Here is a 15,848-nt window from a genome sequence, read left to right on the forward strand (position 1 = left end):
GTGCCTAGAGTATAAGACTCATTCCCCATTCCTCATCATTGATGATCATTATAAGGTAGCTCACTACAGTAATTTCTGTAATAGTAAGAAGCTGGGAGCAACTTACATTTGTAAATAAGGTGAGCAAATTATGATATCTTTATACAGAAATTAAATTTTAAAAAATGAATTAACTAGTTATTTGTAGAGATGTAAAAAAAAGGTGCAAATTTATATCTACATGGCTAACTCAACAACTTCATGTATAAAAAAGGGTCCAGAAATGTATCATTTATAAAAAGTTTAAAAGAAGGCTTAAAACATATTAATAGATAAATGTAACAATTAGAAAAACATATATAGAAATACTAAACATCAATTTAAGTAGGGTGCTTACTTCTACAGAACATGCAAGAGTTCTTTCAAACAAAATCTTTTTTTTTTAAATTTTATTTTTAGACAGAAGGGAAGGGAAGAAGAAAGAGAAGGAGAGAAGCATCAATGTGAGGTTGCCTCTCATGTGTCCCGTATCAGGAACTTGGCCCACAACCCAGGCATGTGCCCCAACTGGGAATCGAACCAGCAACCCTTGGGTTTGCAGGCCCGCACTCAATCCACTGAGCCACACCAGCCAGGGCTCAAACAAAATCTTACAGGGAGAATTTAACATGTGTTTTGAAACCCATGCCTGGGTTTCATACTCTAGGCAAATGTCCAGTAGATAGGAGTGGGCTGTCCTGACCAAAGCTGGGGTCATGAGATCCTTCATAGCAGCTGCCAAGGAACCCCTGAACTCTGTAGCGCCAAGTCTGAAAACCACTATCTAGAGACAGTAGAAACAGTGTATATACTGCATACTTTTTGATGAAAAAAAGTATGCAGTATATACACTTTTTGGTCTTTTATTTAGATTAAAAATAAATAGACTACAACAAATAGAAGCTCTGATCAAAACTCTATAATCTAGAAAGAACTGGGTTAAAAATATATACAAATACTCTATGCTGGCTTACCAAATGAAATTGTATCAAGTATTCTATTCTACCACATCCTACACACAAAAAGGAGGAAAAACCCTCCAGCAATTAGTACAATGTTGAGGACAAAAATCCACATTTCTACTTGAACTATCTAGGCAACTGCAGTTCACTTCCTTGTGTGTTTTCCTGTCACAGCAATTGACACCCTGGTGAGTACTTACTTTGCAGTGTCAGCACCACTTGTAATAAGAGTGTTGATTAGCAGCTCATGGCCGTACCTTGCTGCTATGTGCAAAGGGGTGTTTCCATTCTTATCCTCACAGTCAATTACAGCTCCTGCAACAAAGGACATACTATCAGACACTAGACTATATAAAGATCAAGACAAATCTACTAAAGGAAAAGCAAGATAAAGTGCTTTATTTAAGCACAACTAATGGATATTGCAGTTTAACTAGATTTTATTCAGAGTACATATTGGTCCAGGCACTTGAGTCACAGATTTTATACTTAAAGGATCTGGGGTCCAATATGTTTGGAAACCACTGTATTAAAACAAAATTAAACATACTTCTTTAGGACAAGACTTTTCAGAGCTTTAATGTACACACTCTTTGTCATCAAGAATACTGCAGGCAATGTTCACCAAGTATTTGAACATGAACCTGTTCCTACTTCTCCCCTGCAAAACCATTAACAGCTATTATCTTGAGGACTACTAACAAACAGTTTCTTGGAACATGCTTGAGAAACACTGCTTTAAAATAATGCACCTAAGGTCAGCTTGCCTAGTATTAATTCAAGTGCAAAGTAATAAAAGGTCAGAAAATAAATGAAAATCCTAGAAATAGTTCCAAATATTCAAAAGGTGAAAAAAGATATTTCCAACAGAATTTTGTTTATATATAATACACACTGCACTGGAAAGGCAGAGTTTTCTCTTCAGCAATGTTTTTAAAAAAGCCAACACTACCTGCTAAAGAAATTATATTTATAATCCAGGGGGAAAAACAAAAATAAATGAAAAATTATTAAAGATATATGTGGCATTTTGTGTTCTTTATTATTTGACTTTCATGAGATCTGATATCAAACATTAAAAATATACACTGCTATGACAATTCCTCAACACCATTCATTTTATAGATGTTTTTACCATATTTAAGAAAAAAACAAACAGAAATACTTTTTACCACTCTGGATAATGGTTTGTGATCTGGAGAATCTACCGTGGAGGGCAGTCATGTGCAGTGGTGTTTTCCCATCTTTGCTCTGAAATAATCAAACAAAAGAAATGTTAAATGATTATTCCATTCATATTATGGAATCTTTAGTTTTATTTTGAATATCCTCTTGTATTTTTATTTTGTATAATTATTACTTAAGCATTAAGTTTAATTGAAGATAAGTTTGATTGAAGCACTAAGTTTACTGTGTAGAACAGCTGTTCAAAATTTTGAACTATTTTTCTTAGCATGTATATTAAAATTTTTAACTAATTTCCTTAGCATGCATATAAAAGCACAAACATAAAAAAAAATCAATGCCTACAGTTTATAAAAAGCTCTGTATGGTAGGTACAGTGTGATCATTTTTTAATTGTTTTTTTTTTTACGGGAGAGAGAAGAAAGGAGAGGGACAAAAACATTGATCTGTTGCTCCACTTATTTATGCATTCACTGGCTGACTCCTGTATGTACCCTGACTGGTGAGACTGAACCCTCAATCGTGGTGTATTGGAATGATGTCCTAACCTACTACCTGGACCTGGCCCAGGCTGGTACAGTTTAATCTAATTATTCCTATTTCACAGGTGGTGAATCTAAAGCACTAAGTACACAGCCAGGATATGCTTCCTACATTTCAAAAATGTCATACTGCTACAGCAATGCTTTGAATTAAGCAAATTCATTTTAAGAGATGCTTAATCTTCCTAAAACAAGAAAAACTGAATGTTATAGTTAACCTCACCTTATAATTCACTTAAAAGACGTGACAAACGGTCACTGGTTCAATTCCCAGTCAGGGCACATGCCTGGGTTGCAGGCCAGGTCCCCTGTAGGGGACACATGAGAGGCAACCGCACATTGATGTTTTTCTCTCAGTCTTTCTCCTTCCCTTCCCCTCTCTCTAAAATAAATAAATAAATAAATAAATAAATAAATAAATAAAAATATTTCTAAAAAGACCTGACATATTATTTTGTTTATAATTATTTATAACTATTGCTGGCTGCTTTCTCAAATTATTTAAAATAATAAATCAGACTAGCTGTGCATGTGCGTATTTAATGTGGAAGTTCTAATTCTAATGAAGTTCCAAATATGAAGAAAAACAATGCCTCAGTTAGGCAATCTGTTTTATGCTGAGTTAGGTAAAGTCTTTTCTTCCCCAAAATTGTTTTGTTAATTAAAACAAACAGAGTGTACAGTCAACTAAAATCTTAAGCCCATTTCCTATATACTGTTATTAAACTATTCCCTTTTCAAAGATTACCCCCCTCCCTGTTCTATTTGTATCTATAAATCCACTTCTGTTCTGGCTTTCCTGCTGGTTACCTCTCTTGAACTTTATTTTTAAACAAACTAACTAACAAACACATGACCAACAAAAAGGAAAGAAACAGTTTTGCAATTCCTAATCCCTCAACAATATTCAACATATGTCTGTATATATGTTCATAATTGAAATGTGGTGTAGTAAGTTTACACTAAAAATGTGTAATGTAAATCTCTTAAAGAAACCCTCATGCAATTCATATAATGATGGAGTATTAGATCTATTTCATAAATACCTATAGGTATTTGACTCCATAATTTTTTATTATTTCTTCAAGCTAAGAAGCCTTCCAGCTGGCAAATTATCTTACAAAATTTTGTTTTGGAGGCAGTGTGTGCAACAAGAAAGAGAAAAACAAACAAACAAACAAAAAACAAGCAAGTGAGCAAGTAAGTTCAGACTCTGGAATCAGAATAACTTGAGCATAAATTCCATCTGTTACTTTCCACAGCAAGATTTTAGAAAAAGTTGCCTAAATTCCTGAGCCTTCACCTCCTCAACTAAAAATGGATATAATACCACCTACATCTTTTAGGTCTGGTGTATAGAATAAAGTATGTTAATCTTTGTAAAACACTCATATAACACACCAGTGACTGTTATAAACTCTTACTTCTATTTGGTATCTTTACTTATGTACCAGTTGTTATTCTTTCAACCAAGAAAAAAACAAAACAAATAGCACCAAAGCATTTTAATAAAACCTCAGTTTGTAGGGCCTTTTCAAAATGTTCCTGCGAACACTTTTTATAAAAAAAAAACACCCTAAACTGTAATAAAAAATTAAGTACAGCTACCATACATCCTGTTTCATAGCTCCTGGGATTAAGTAACGTACCCAGGTCTCACAGGTAGGAAGTGGTACAGTCCTTCACTATAAGCATATAGGTGGCACTGGATTAACATTTTTGTTTTCTACATACTGATCATAAAAAATACATCAAAGGAAAATGAGATTCATATTGCCAAGTAAAAAGTTCACCTAAGACATGTTAGGAAGGAAGGAAGCACATTTATTTCTCTCTGAATTGAAGAGGCAATTGGTAGACTTTTTTAAGTCATCTTAACTCATTTTAGAATCACAGAAAAGATTCACCAAAATTCTACGATTTGGTTTCACAGGTGACCATAAACAGCAATAATATTACTCACATATATCACAGTATGTTTTAAATTTTAACAAGTATTTGGGGACATTATCTGACCAAAATTTGTTCTTAAAGAACTGTGGGGTAGAAAAGTGTGAACAGAAATGATAAAATGACTGCAGTGGGCTCATATTAAGCAAGGTTATAAAAATCAGACCTATATTGCTTTAAACTCCCTTCACTTTCCCTCTAAATAGTACTTTGTAGGACAATCAATTCTTATAAACTAAATAATTACAAACCTAAATTCACATGCTGATTTCTAGTCATTTACAACTTAAGAACAGACACATCAAAATGGATAATGGGATACCATCAATTTGATAAGCAATGATTTGACAAATATAGGAAACGCAAGTATTGAATGAAGATACATTCTTGAATGAATATTATACAGCAGGTCCTCAAATAATGCTTTGTTATAATGTTGATGAGATGCTGTAGGAACTCCTGTTTGTATCAAATGGCTTATAATAAAACTAGTTTCATTACATCATTCTGCCTAGTTGCAGAAACTATTGATGATGTTTAGTACTGTACATTCTTATCGGTTGAAAACTTACAGTTATCAATAATTTTTACATACTTTCAAAGTAGGAAGGTACTTTCAAAGTCATTAAAACATGGGAAATGTGTTTCAATGAACTTGGCAATAATAAGATAATTGGACAACTGTATATAAATAAATGCCATACATCCTTAGGTGAGATTAAAGAAATGTATGAAATCTGTTTTTAAACCAACATCATAGGCTGTTGCCTTCAAATATACTTAACCATCACATCTGAACTGCTTTACTAAGTGAGCTCTTGTAGCAGGACTGATTCTCTTTTCTGCATTTTAAAATATAGACTTAAAAACAATTAACAGGTACAGCAGTCAACTTGTAAGCAAAGACATATGAATCAAATGATTCGTTATAATTAAATTACATTAGATATTCACATATAAATGGCACTATATGAATAGTAAGTCAAATTTTTACCCCTGTAGGACAGTATCATATAAACAAAAAAAAAAAACCGTGTAGTAGCTAATGATACAGATCAGTCTCCCTTATTCCATGATACATAATATTTAATACACAAAGATGATTTTATCTACAGGTATTATAAAAATGGGTCTCATAGAGATTAAAACAATTTCATTGTGCTCTTTCCTTTTGAGGAATGTTAAGATAATCTCACACTTTTTGTTTCTGAAATAGCCTAATCTTCATTACTATTATTAGGCCTTTGAAGAAACAAGTAAGAAATTCACACTCCACCCCAAGACATTTCTCTGAGTCTTCATTATCCAAACAGCAGGAATTCTACAAATCAAAACAAGGAGTTCAAACATATTATAAATACATTTTTAGCAATTATTTAAACTATTAACAAAACTTTCAGCAGGTGATTTGATTGACAGCTGAAAGCTTTAAACATGTATGCTTAAAAAAAGACATTTTAATTATAAGCATGCCTTCCTTTTTTGGGTGTGATATATATAAATTTTATTTCTTAGCTGGGAGCGGGCAATTTAGAGCAATGACCTAATTAGAGACTATAGAGACTATGCTACTATAGCTATCAGAGTGGGTCAGTGGCTTCATTAAAGGGCTTCTCTGAAGTTAGAGAGGTTAAAAAAAAAAATGGACTCGTTTCTCTACCAGTCTGAAAGATATTGGCTCATCATCATATACACAAAAGGAGCTAAAAATCTCATGAAATTAAAGCTCTAAAAACCACATTTTATGCTTAAATATTTTTACTTATCATTTAAGTAAAAACATTCTGTCTATGGGATTTTTCCCTCCACACTGCAAGACATGGTCTGGCAAGGGCTCAAATATAGAAGTGACCGGTGAAAGCATCGCAGCACATTGAAAGTGATGACTACACAATAATATAAAGCAGTGATGTTCAAAATCATGGCTGTATACGCTTTTTCATAGGCTTATACATTAAAAGTACATTTATCTTGGTTCCAGAATTTCACATATTTTTAAAATTCTAATGCTCAGTACTGAGAGTAACTGTAACCAAAAAACAAAAAAGCAACTGTCCCTTATATGTAACTTATTGATATTGGTCTAATTTTTATAACACTGTAAAAAATTTCAAAACAGAAAAGTTAAACAAATATTACAGTGAACACCCATACACATATCACTGAGATTCTACTCCAACATTTTACTGTGTGCGCATTACCACACAGAAATCTCTCCATCTGTCCATCTATCATCTAATTATTTGGTGCTTTTCAGAGTCAGTTGCAGAGGACTCAAGATGGTAGAGGAGTAAGTGGAAGCTATACTACTCTCCAACCAGGAACAACCTGAAATTGCAACTAAGTTGCAGAGAAATCATCCTGAATAACCAACTAAATACTAGCTGGAGATAAGTCTTATTAACTAAGGACAGAGAGAAGGAGCCACATCACCACAGCCAGACTGGCAGGGAGTGAGGCACAACAGGGCCGGCTGGGCTCCCACCAGCAGTACCTACAGTCCCGGAGGAATGTTTCAGTGGCTGGGGGGGAGCCCCCTGAGAAGTGTGGGGTCTAAACACCACACTGGACTCTCCAGCCTACAGCACCAGAACCAGAAAAGGAACCCAGATAACATTCAGCTGTGAAAAGCAGCATGGATTCTGTTTGCCAGGGAGAAATGCCTGGAGACTCAGAGAGCCTCTTAAAGGGCCAACACACAAAATGTCACTGGCAGCCACTTACTCTGGGCTCCAGCAGAGGAAGGCAAAGTGGACTAAACACACTCAAGGAGAATTTTTAAGTTGGTGGCTCTGTGGAGAGAATTGAATGGACAGGCAACAGGATCCCTGTGCTGAGTCATTCCCCATACTGCAGAGGCCGTCTTTCTCAGGAAGAGCACTCCCCTCCAAGGGGCATCAGCCTGAGGGGAAACAATAGCCCTGCCCACAGGAATTACACCGTCCCACCCTGTGGAGCTTAAGCCAGGCTGCTGAGTGCAGTGTGAGAGTCTATCAGTGATTAGCTTAACAACTAGTGGGATCTCTGAGAGCTCTGAGACTAGGCAGACCCTCTTCTGGGACAAGATCGGGTAAAATCCAGCCTTAGTGTGCAGGCTGGTCAGTTCTGCACACTCCCAGGCCCAGCAGAAGTAGCCACATGCCATGGATTGCTGACAGCTCCAAACAGGTTGACAGGGGCCAGTCGGGAGCATCATCTGACAAACTCATGCACCAGAGTCTTTGAAGATCTACCTAATATAAAGAAGCAGACAAATTGGGAAGGTAAAGAAACCAACCCCAAATGAAAGAACAACCGAGTTCTCAAAAGAACTAAATGAAATGGAGGCAAGCAATTTATCAGCAAAAAAATCAAACAATTAAGAAATGGGCAAAGGACCTGAATAGACACTTCTCCAAAGAGGACATATAGATGGCCAACAGACTTATGAAAAGATGTTTAGTGTAACTAACCATCAGAGAAATGCAAATTAAAATGAGATATTATCTCACACCTGTCAGAATGGCTATCATCAGTAAATCAACAAACAACAAGTGGGGGTGAGGATGTGGAGAAAGGAGAACTCTTTTGCACTGTTGGTGGTAATGCAGACTGGTACAGCCACTGTGGAAAGCAGTGTGGAGATACTTCAAAAAATTTAAAAGGGATCCACCTTTTGACCAGCGAATCCACTTCTGGGAATATATCCGAAGGAACCCGAGACAATTAATTTGAAAGAACATAAGCACCCCTATGTTCATTGCAGCATTATTTACATTCACTAGATTTGGAAGCAGCTCAAGTGTCCAGTGGCAGATGAATGGAAAAACAACTATGGAACACTTACACAACAGAATACTACACAGCCATAAAAAAGAAGAAAAGTCTACCCTTTGTGATAGTATGGATGGACCTGGAGAATATTATGGTAGGTGAGATAAGGCAGTCAGAGAAAGTCAAACACCATATGATTTCACTTATATGTGGAATCTAATGCACAAACTGAACCAACATGCAAAACATGCAAAAGGGGCTTCCTTATGCCCCTTTTCATCAATCCTTCCTCTCACGGGCAACAGCTATTCTGTTTTTTTCCAACTACAGAATCTGGAACCTCATATAAATGGAATTCTGTCCGTTCTAGACCTTAGCAATCGAAATAGAGTATATATTCTTGTGAAAGGCTTCATTTAGCATATTTAAAAATTCATGTATGTTCTTGTGTCAGTAATCTGTTACTTTTTTTGCCAAATGATATTTGTTACTGATATATTTAAACCAATTTTTAAAAGATTTTATTCATTTATTTTTAGGGCTAGGGGAGGGGGGGAGAGAAACATCGATGTGAGAAAGAAATATCGGTTGGTTGCCTCTCGCACACAGCTCAAGCAGAGACCAGGCCTGCCACCCAGGTATGTGCCCTGACAAGAACTGAATTGGCAACCTTTGGCTTTGAGGAACAATGCCCAACCAACTGAGCCACACTGGTCAGGGCTGTTACTGATATTGTTTTAAATAGTGAAAGCCTAATTACTAAAATATGGCTTCCTATTTTATTTCATACCTTCACGTTGACATCAGCCCCATTGCCTACTAGAAGCTCTAAGCACAGTGCTCCATGTGTTGATGCAGCAGCAAAGTGCAAAGGAGTAAATCCTTTTTCATTCTTCTGATTTACATTAGCACCACTGTCTATAAGTTCATTTACTACAACATCTTGTCCATTATAGCAGGCTACATGAAGAGGTGTATTTCCATAGGCATTTGGTTCATTCATCTATTGGGAGAAAAAAATGTCAGTGTTAAAGTAGTCTTGCTAATCATCAGTTTTGTGAGTTATTTTAGCAACACTGTGATTGCAATTGAATTATTACAGTGAGAAACAGATGGGGATAAGCACACAGGCTTATAGTTCTAAAGTTATTTAAAAATAATGAACATTAACAACTGCATTTTGGTACCAAGTACTTTCAGACAAGATCGGGCACGTTCAGGATAGCATGGCCGTAGACTCAAGTACTTTCAGACAATATAATTGACACGTACAATGTCCACTTCATGACAAAATTGATAATTCCAAGAGAAATATTTTAGGAAAATATAAACTAAAATAATGTATTTCTAAAAGCCTTCTAGGCACATTTAGAGAATTAACTCTAAAGAATGAACAAACTGAAAATCTGAAGTATACTGAAAAACACGCATTTTAAGCCTTTTCGCTTGTAGTGACAAAAGATTAAAGTTGGTAATGTAGTGGAGATTAGGAATTTTAAAAATGAGTGGTGTTTTTTCTAATACATTTTTGCAACAAACTTGGGCTCTAGGTATTTTCCAGTCTTACTTGTTGACATTTTACTAAAATGAATGGGCTCAAAAATATGCTTCATACTGAAAAATAATCTATCTAACTCAAGTTTTTTCTTTTTTCTTTCCTAATATATAAAATGGGCAAAAGTCTACCTGACTTTTGTGTAGCAAAGAATTTGTTTTTTGTCCAAAGAAATGTCTGGACTTTGACCTTGTCTTCTGGGAGGTAATAACATACAGCATACCTAATAGGAGTACAATTTTTAGGGAGGGAGCTGGCTGTACTGGATGTTAGGATTGGTTACAGCTGGTAGGTCTTAGGGTAGGGATGTCCACACCATATAAACCAACCATGTGATTTAGAGTAACCCGCTTGGGTTACCTTGGTATCACTAGATGTAGAGACTGAAATCAATCATGTGGGTAACTGAGAAATCAATCCTGTGTAATGGGGCACCAGGTAAAAACACTGGAAACAAAGCTCCGGTGAGTCTTCCTGGTTGCCACACTGTCACACACAGATGCTGGCAGAGTAAGGACTCCTGTCTCCATGGGGAGAGGCCAATGGAAGCTTTGTGTGTAGAACACTCCTAGACTCTGCCCTATGCATCTCTTCTTTCAGCTGATCTTAATTTGTATCCCAGCTGTGTAATGAACCATAACTATGTGTATAACAGCTTTTAGTAAGCTTGTTGAGTGATTCTATTCAATTATGGAACCTGAAGGTGGTTTTTAGAACCCCCTCAAACTTTTGGTCAGAAGTAAAGGTAGTCTTGTATGGAGACTGTGCCCTCAAGCCTTGTAGTTGGCCCCAACTTATCACTTTGTTTACTATTCTCTTTTCTCAGATAGCAGGTAACAGAAATTGGAGGAAGTGAAAAAGTAACATGTAACTTTAGTCAAAGTACCTAGATTTCATCACCAAAAGAACAGTCTCCCTCAGAGCCTCTAGAACTTTAAACTTTGAGATTAAATTTGTTGAAAGTCACTCCTTTTATGGTAATTCATTGTGGCAGACTGAGGAAACTAACAAGTCATGCAACTGGAGGCCACATGTCACTAAGTGGCTCTAGGTCTGACCACTTATTTCAAAGTGTGTACAAATGTTATTTTATTTCAATAAAATAAGTTTTAAAAATTGTACCTGAAAGGAACTTAAAACAGTGATCAGAATCAAGACTGCCTCAGCTATCTAGATCAGGGGTCTTTTAAAGTATTATGTTACTGTAGATACAGAGCTGTAAGAACTGTTCAGCTCAAATAAAACCTTTATCTATTTGCATTCTAAAAGATGCCTAATAGTGTGCAACTTCTCAAGATCCCCACACTTTTAGTAATTACCTGCTTGCTTTAGGCAAAGTGCTTCATATAGCCCTTAAATTAAGAGACTATTCAGCTCCACAGTCCTGCCATGCATTCTCTGTCCAACCAGACTACCATCCACTCCTTCTTGTTTGTCTGATCTACACTGCGTCCCTCCAGCAGAGTCTTACCCTTTCTCCTAATTTGCTGCTTTTAATCTGTGTTTTGAAAAACGAGATGAGTTTGTCAGGACTGTACTTAATATAAGAGTAAAGGCACTCTTGGGTGAAAAGTACATTTGCTTAAAGACTGGCCTGTCAAACCTACAGATATAACTTAGCTATCTCAATTCAGGAATCACATATATTCGGATAAAGCAGCAACCCTTCCTAACTTAACCAAATACTTAAAATTGATGGGCAAGTGCCTCTAGTTTTCCTGCCTAGCTTTTGCCAGTATCTTGTAACGCTACAGTCATTCAAGGGAATATTAGATTAAGTGGGCAAGTAAGACTAACCATAACCTAGCCACCTAAGAAAAATAATCCAAGTGTGCCTGATATGCTGGTTTCCATAGATGAAATGGAGCTACAGGGCCTGGAATATGATGGAGAAATAAAACTTCTGTCACTCAATCATTCACCTCTGAAATACATTTTACCTCTTAATATACTTTGAGTAATTACATGTCTTAATCAGGCATCGGTGCATTATACTATGTAAAAAGACTAAATATCTGGTTAAAAGACAAAAACATCATGATATGAAATTATCTTTTAAATCTGAAATAACTTCCACCAACAATGACATCACCAACATAAAGTGCTCCACTCTTCTATACTGACTGCTCAGTCCATATACATACATCAACTCCCAGATCTAGAAGGTACTTGACTACACTGATCATTCCACTGGAGGATGCAGCGTGAAGAGGTGTATAAGACTTCTTATCCTTGCATGTCACTTCAGCTCCGTGTGCCACAAGTAACTTCACTACTTCAATGTGACCTGAAAATTTGTTTATGAAGGACAAAACAGATAAGCATATGAAAAATATCATATATAATTCTAAAAATCTTTAATAAAGAAAGGTAAAAGTGCAAAATTAAAGGATAATGCATGACAGGTTACCAATAAATTGCATTATATCCAGAGGGGATGGACGAATAAGAATTCAGGATAACTTATGTTGATAGAGGTAATAACTGCAAAAATATATTTAATGATTTTATCTAGTGGTAAACCTGCAATCTATAATCCTCCTTTTGCCTAGACCTTATTATTTTTGAAGGTTATTTTAATACCTTTTCAAGGTCTGAAGTTAACTTTCTATGTCTATTGTAAGACATCAGTTCATGTTTCTCTGCCTTATGGAATCTTGTATTTGGAAATCTGGGAGTGACTTTCAGTTGTATCTTAACAATGTTGAGCTTTAAACAACAACAACAATCTGTTTATTTTTAGAGAAAGGGGAAGAAAGGGAGAGAGAGAAAAGCATCAATAGGCTGCCTCTCACACGTCCTCAACCAGGGACCTGGCAGGTCCTAACGCAGGTATGTGTCCTGACCGGGAATCAAACCAGCAATCCTTAGGTTCCCAGGCTGGTTGGTGCTCCATCCACTAAGGCACACACCAGTTACGGCAAGATTGCTGAGTCTTTTAAACAGGTAGCTAAAAATCTCTTTTCCTCCAGTATTTCTACCAAATTTCCCTAATCAACTTAGTTCGTTAAACACTCTTATCAACCAGGACAGGCTGGACTATATGTAATTAACACCCATTAAGACCTATTTTAAAACGGGTTTATGCACAAATTTACAATGTTAAAATTGACAAGTATTAGGTTGGCCAAAAAGTCCACCTAGTTTTTTTCTGTAAAATGAAACATTTTTCATTTTCAGAATAACTTCATTGATTTCACAATTTGAGTATGTCAACTATCTCCTGCTATCAGCTTCTAGTGGGTAGAGGCCAGGGGTGCTGCTGAACATCTTCCATTCATAAGACAGACCCACAGAAAAGAATTATTTGGTCAAAATGTCAATAGTACTAGGAAACTTTTCAAACCATTTTTGACACATTTTTTCAGTCACAGAACCTTCTCAAAACACTTCACAAATCTTTTTTTTTTTTTTTTTGGTATTTCAGTTGCGCTTTTACCTTTCCTGCAATAACAAAGCAAAATACACCAAAAATGTTGCTTATTTTCTTCCACTTTCAATATTAAAATGGCTGCACAAAAATTCATCAGTATTGTTTTTTAAAATGCACACTGATGTGACAGCTGTCACAACACAATCTAATAAAATTGTTTCAAATGAAGTTAAAGACAACTAAGCACTACTACAGCCATCGTACAGAAAAATCTAAATGAACTTTTGGGCCAACCCAATGTTTATTTAAGCCTATTTCAGAAATATGGTTGAATTCCTTTATTGGACCATTGAAACCATTAATAAGAGGCCAAAACCATTAATAAGAAGCCTTTCTATAGCCAGTTGGGAGATGACTTACTGAAAAGGAAAAAAGAAAGTTCTAGAGTTAAATCAATGATATTGTTCTGGCTAGGTGAACCCTGTGCCTTCAGGTTTGTGTCTTTCTTGTCATTTTATAGAATGCTACCAATGGAACTAGACAAATTAATTTAATTCATCTACACATATTTTTATTTTACTTACTTTTAAAGATTTTATTTATTTATTTTCAGAGAGAGGGGAAGGGAAGGAGAAAGAGAGAGAAGTATCAATGTATGGTTGCCTCTTGCATGCCTCCTACTGCGGAGCTGGCCAGCAACCCAGGCAAATGCCTTGACTGGAAATCAAACCAGTGACTTTTGGTTTGCAGGCTGGCACTCACTCCACTGAGCCACACCAGCTATGGCTAGATGTATTTTTAGAAGACGGCATCCATTTGACATGCATGATATACACAACTGTGTAGTCAAAAACAACATCCTTTTATTTTTATTTACTTTTAATATTTTATTTATTTTTTGAGAGAGAGAGGAAGGGAAGGAAGGAGAGAGGGAGAATAATATCAATGTATGGTTGCCTCTCACATGCCCCTTACTGAGGACCTGGCCTGCAACCCAGGTATGTGTCCTAATTGGGAATCGAACCAACGATGCTTTGGTTCGCAGACTGGTGCTTTAATCCACTAAGCCACATCAACCAGGGCTTTATTTAAAAAAAAAAACAACATCTTTAAAAAAAAATTATATCTCTGCTGCCTGGCTGGTGTAGCTAAGTGGATTGAATGCCAGCCTGCAAACTGAAAAGCCGCCTGTTCAATTCCCTGTCAGGGCACATGCCTGGGTTTCAGGCCAAGTCCCCATTTGTGGCCAGGTGAGAGGCAACCAATTAATGTATCTCTCACACATCAATGTTTCTCTACCTCTTTCTCCTTCCCTTCCCCTCTCTAAAAATAAACAGTAAGCTTAAAAAGTTGAATCTCTACGATGTGAATTTGGTAAATGTAATAACTATACTTCAGGAATTTTGAAAATTTCCTACAGTTTTCTTTTGTTCATGAATGTGTAAGTAAAACATTAGCTATGTTTACAATTTTTAAGATTTTATGGAAAAGAGGGAGAAAAAAATGCCATTTCAAATCCACTCAAATTATGCATTTCTTCAAGAAGAAATAATGTAATGAGTTGCTAACCAATGTAATTAATACTTATTCAGTACCTTCTATGTCAAAGTCATCTTGGTGACCTGAGGTAGAACTTGGTTGGATATTGCTAAAAGTAATGAAAGCAATAGAAAAGATGAAATGTGTAAAAGGGCTTTCAAATGAAGATTCACGGTAGGAGCAAAAATGGGGTATGGAGTAGGAACTGATCCTTGTTTTGAGGACAGAGGTGGGACCGGGGAGCACTGACAGAGAAACCAGGACCAGCACCAAGGTGAGAGCAGGGCCTAACAGAAAAGTAAAAAGGGAAGTGTTGACTAGAGGGTAAGAAGGCAAGGGCAAATAAGGAAGCCGGTGAAAAGAAAATTTTAAGATCACTACATGTAATCCTAATGTCTCTTATACCGATATTGACAAATTCTCTGAATGTAACCTACAGGTGACAATGGCCTGGACCTAAGGCTTGTCTACTAGGCCAGTCGCGAGCTTCCTACTTACATATGTGTCTAGCTTCCTTTAGTCCTGAATGCCTAGAACAGGTGAATAGTTTTAGAAGCCAGGCTTTAATAGTCCTCTCTTTCCATGCTTGAAAGAAGGAAGAGACAGGGAAAGGAGAATTATGAATTTCTTAATCTTTATGCTCAAAAATTAAATGAACAGTGAGGTCCAAGAAACACAGAATATTTTTCAATCCACAAGTGGCCTGAAAAGTGACACTTAGCGGATCAAGGAAAACAAAGCCTTCTGAAGGCACATGAGAGACACACCCCAAGCTATTCTGGGAGCTTCATTTTAGAGGGAAATCTACAGGCCATGAGGAAGGAACATTAGGATGCTATGGGAGATCTCTTTCTGGATGTACACCTTCAATTAACAGAACAAAATCATCCATTACATAATTAGAGGCACAAATCTTTGGTAGGAGGAAAATACCAAGAAACCATGATTTTTGCTTTTGGTTTTCAAAATAG

At 36.3% G+C, this 15,848-nt stretch overlaps 1 protein-coding gene across 7 annotated transcripts in view; it reads right to left on the minus strand.

Moving 5' to 3' along the window:
• ANKRD28 (ankyrin repeat domain 28) overlaps positions 1 to 15,848 on the minus strand; it is a 188,408-nt gene that overhangs the window by 34,598 nt on the left and 137,962 nt on the right. For all 7 annotated transcript variants that reach the window (XM_037061341.1, XM_037061337.1, XM_037061340.1 and 4 more), the window contains 4 exons: positions 12,110 to 12,252; positions 9,201 to 9,413; positions 2,153 to 2,231; positions 1,181 to 1,295 (listed from right to left, as the gene is read on the minus strand). In XM_037061341.1, the coding sequence (XP_036917236.1) occupies positions 1,181 to 1,295; positions 2,153 to 2,231; positions 9,201 to 9,413; positions 12,110 to 12,252 (550 nt within the window). The remainder of the gene's footprint in view (positions 1 to 1,180; positions 1,296 to 2,152; positions 2,232 to 9,200; positions 9,414 to 12,109; positions 12,253 to 15,848) is intronic.

This window comes from Sturnira hondurensis, unplaced genomic scaffold (genome assembly GCF_014824575.4).
Source record: "Sturnira hondurensis isolate 20B ecotype Veracruz unplaced genomic scaffold, ASM1482457v3 Scaffold0013299, whole genome shotgun sequence".
Taxonomy (NCBI): Eukaryota; Metazoa; Chordata; class Mammalia; order Chiroptera; family Phyllostomidae; genus Sturnira; species Sturnira hondurensis.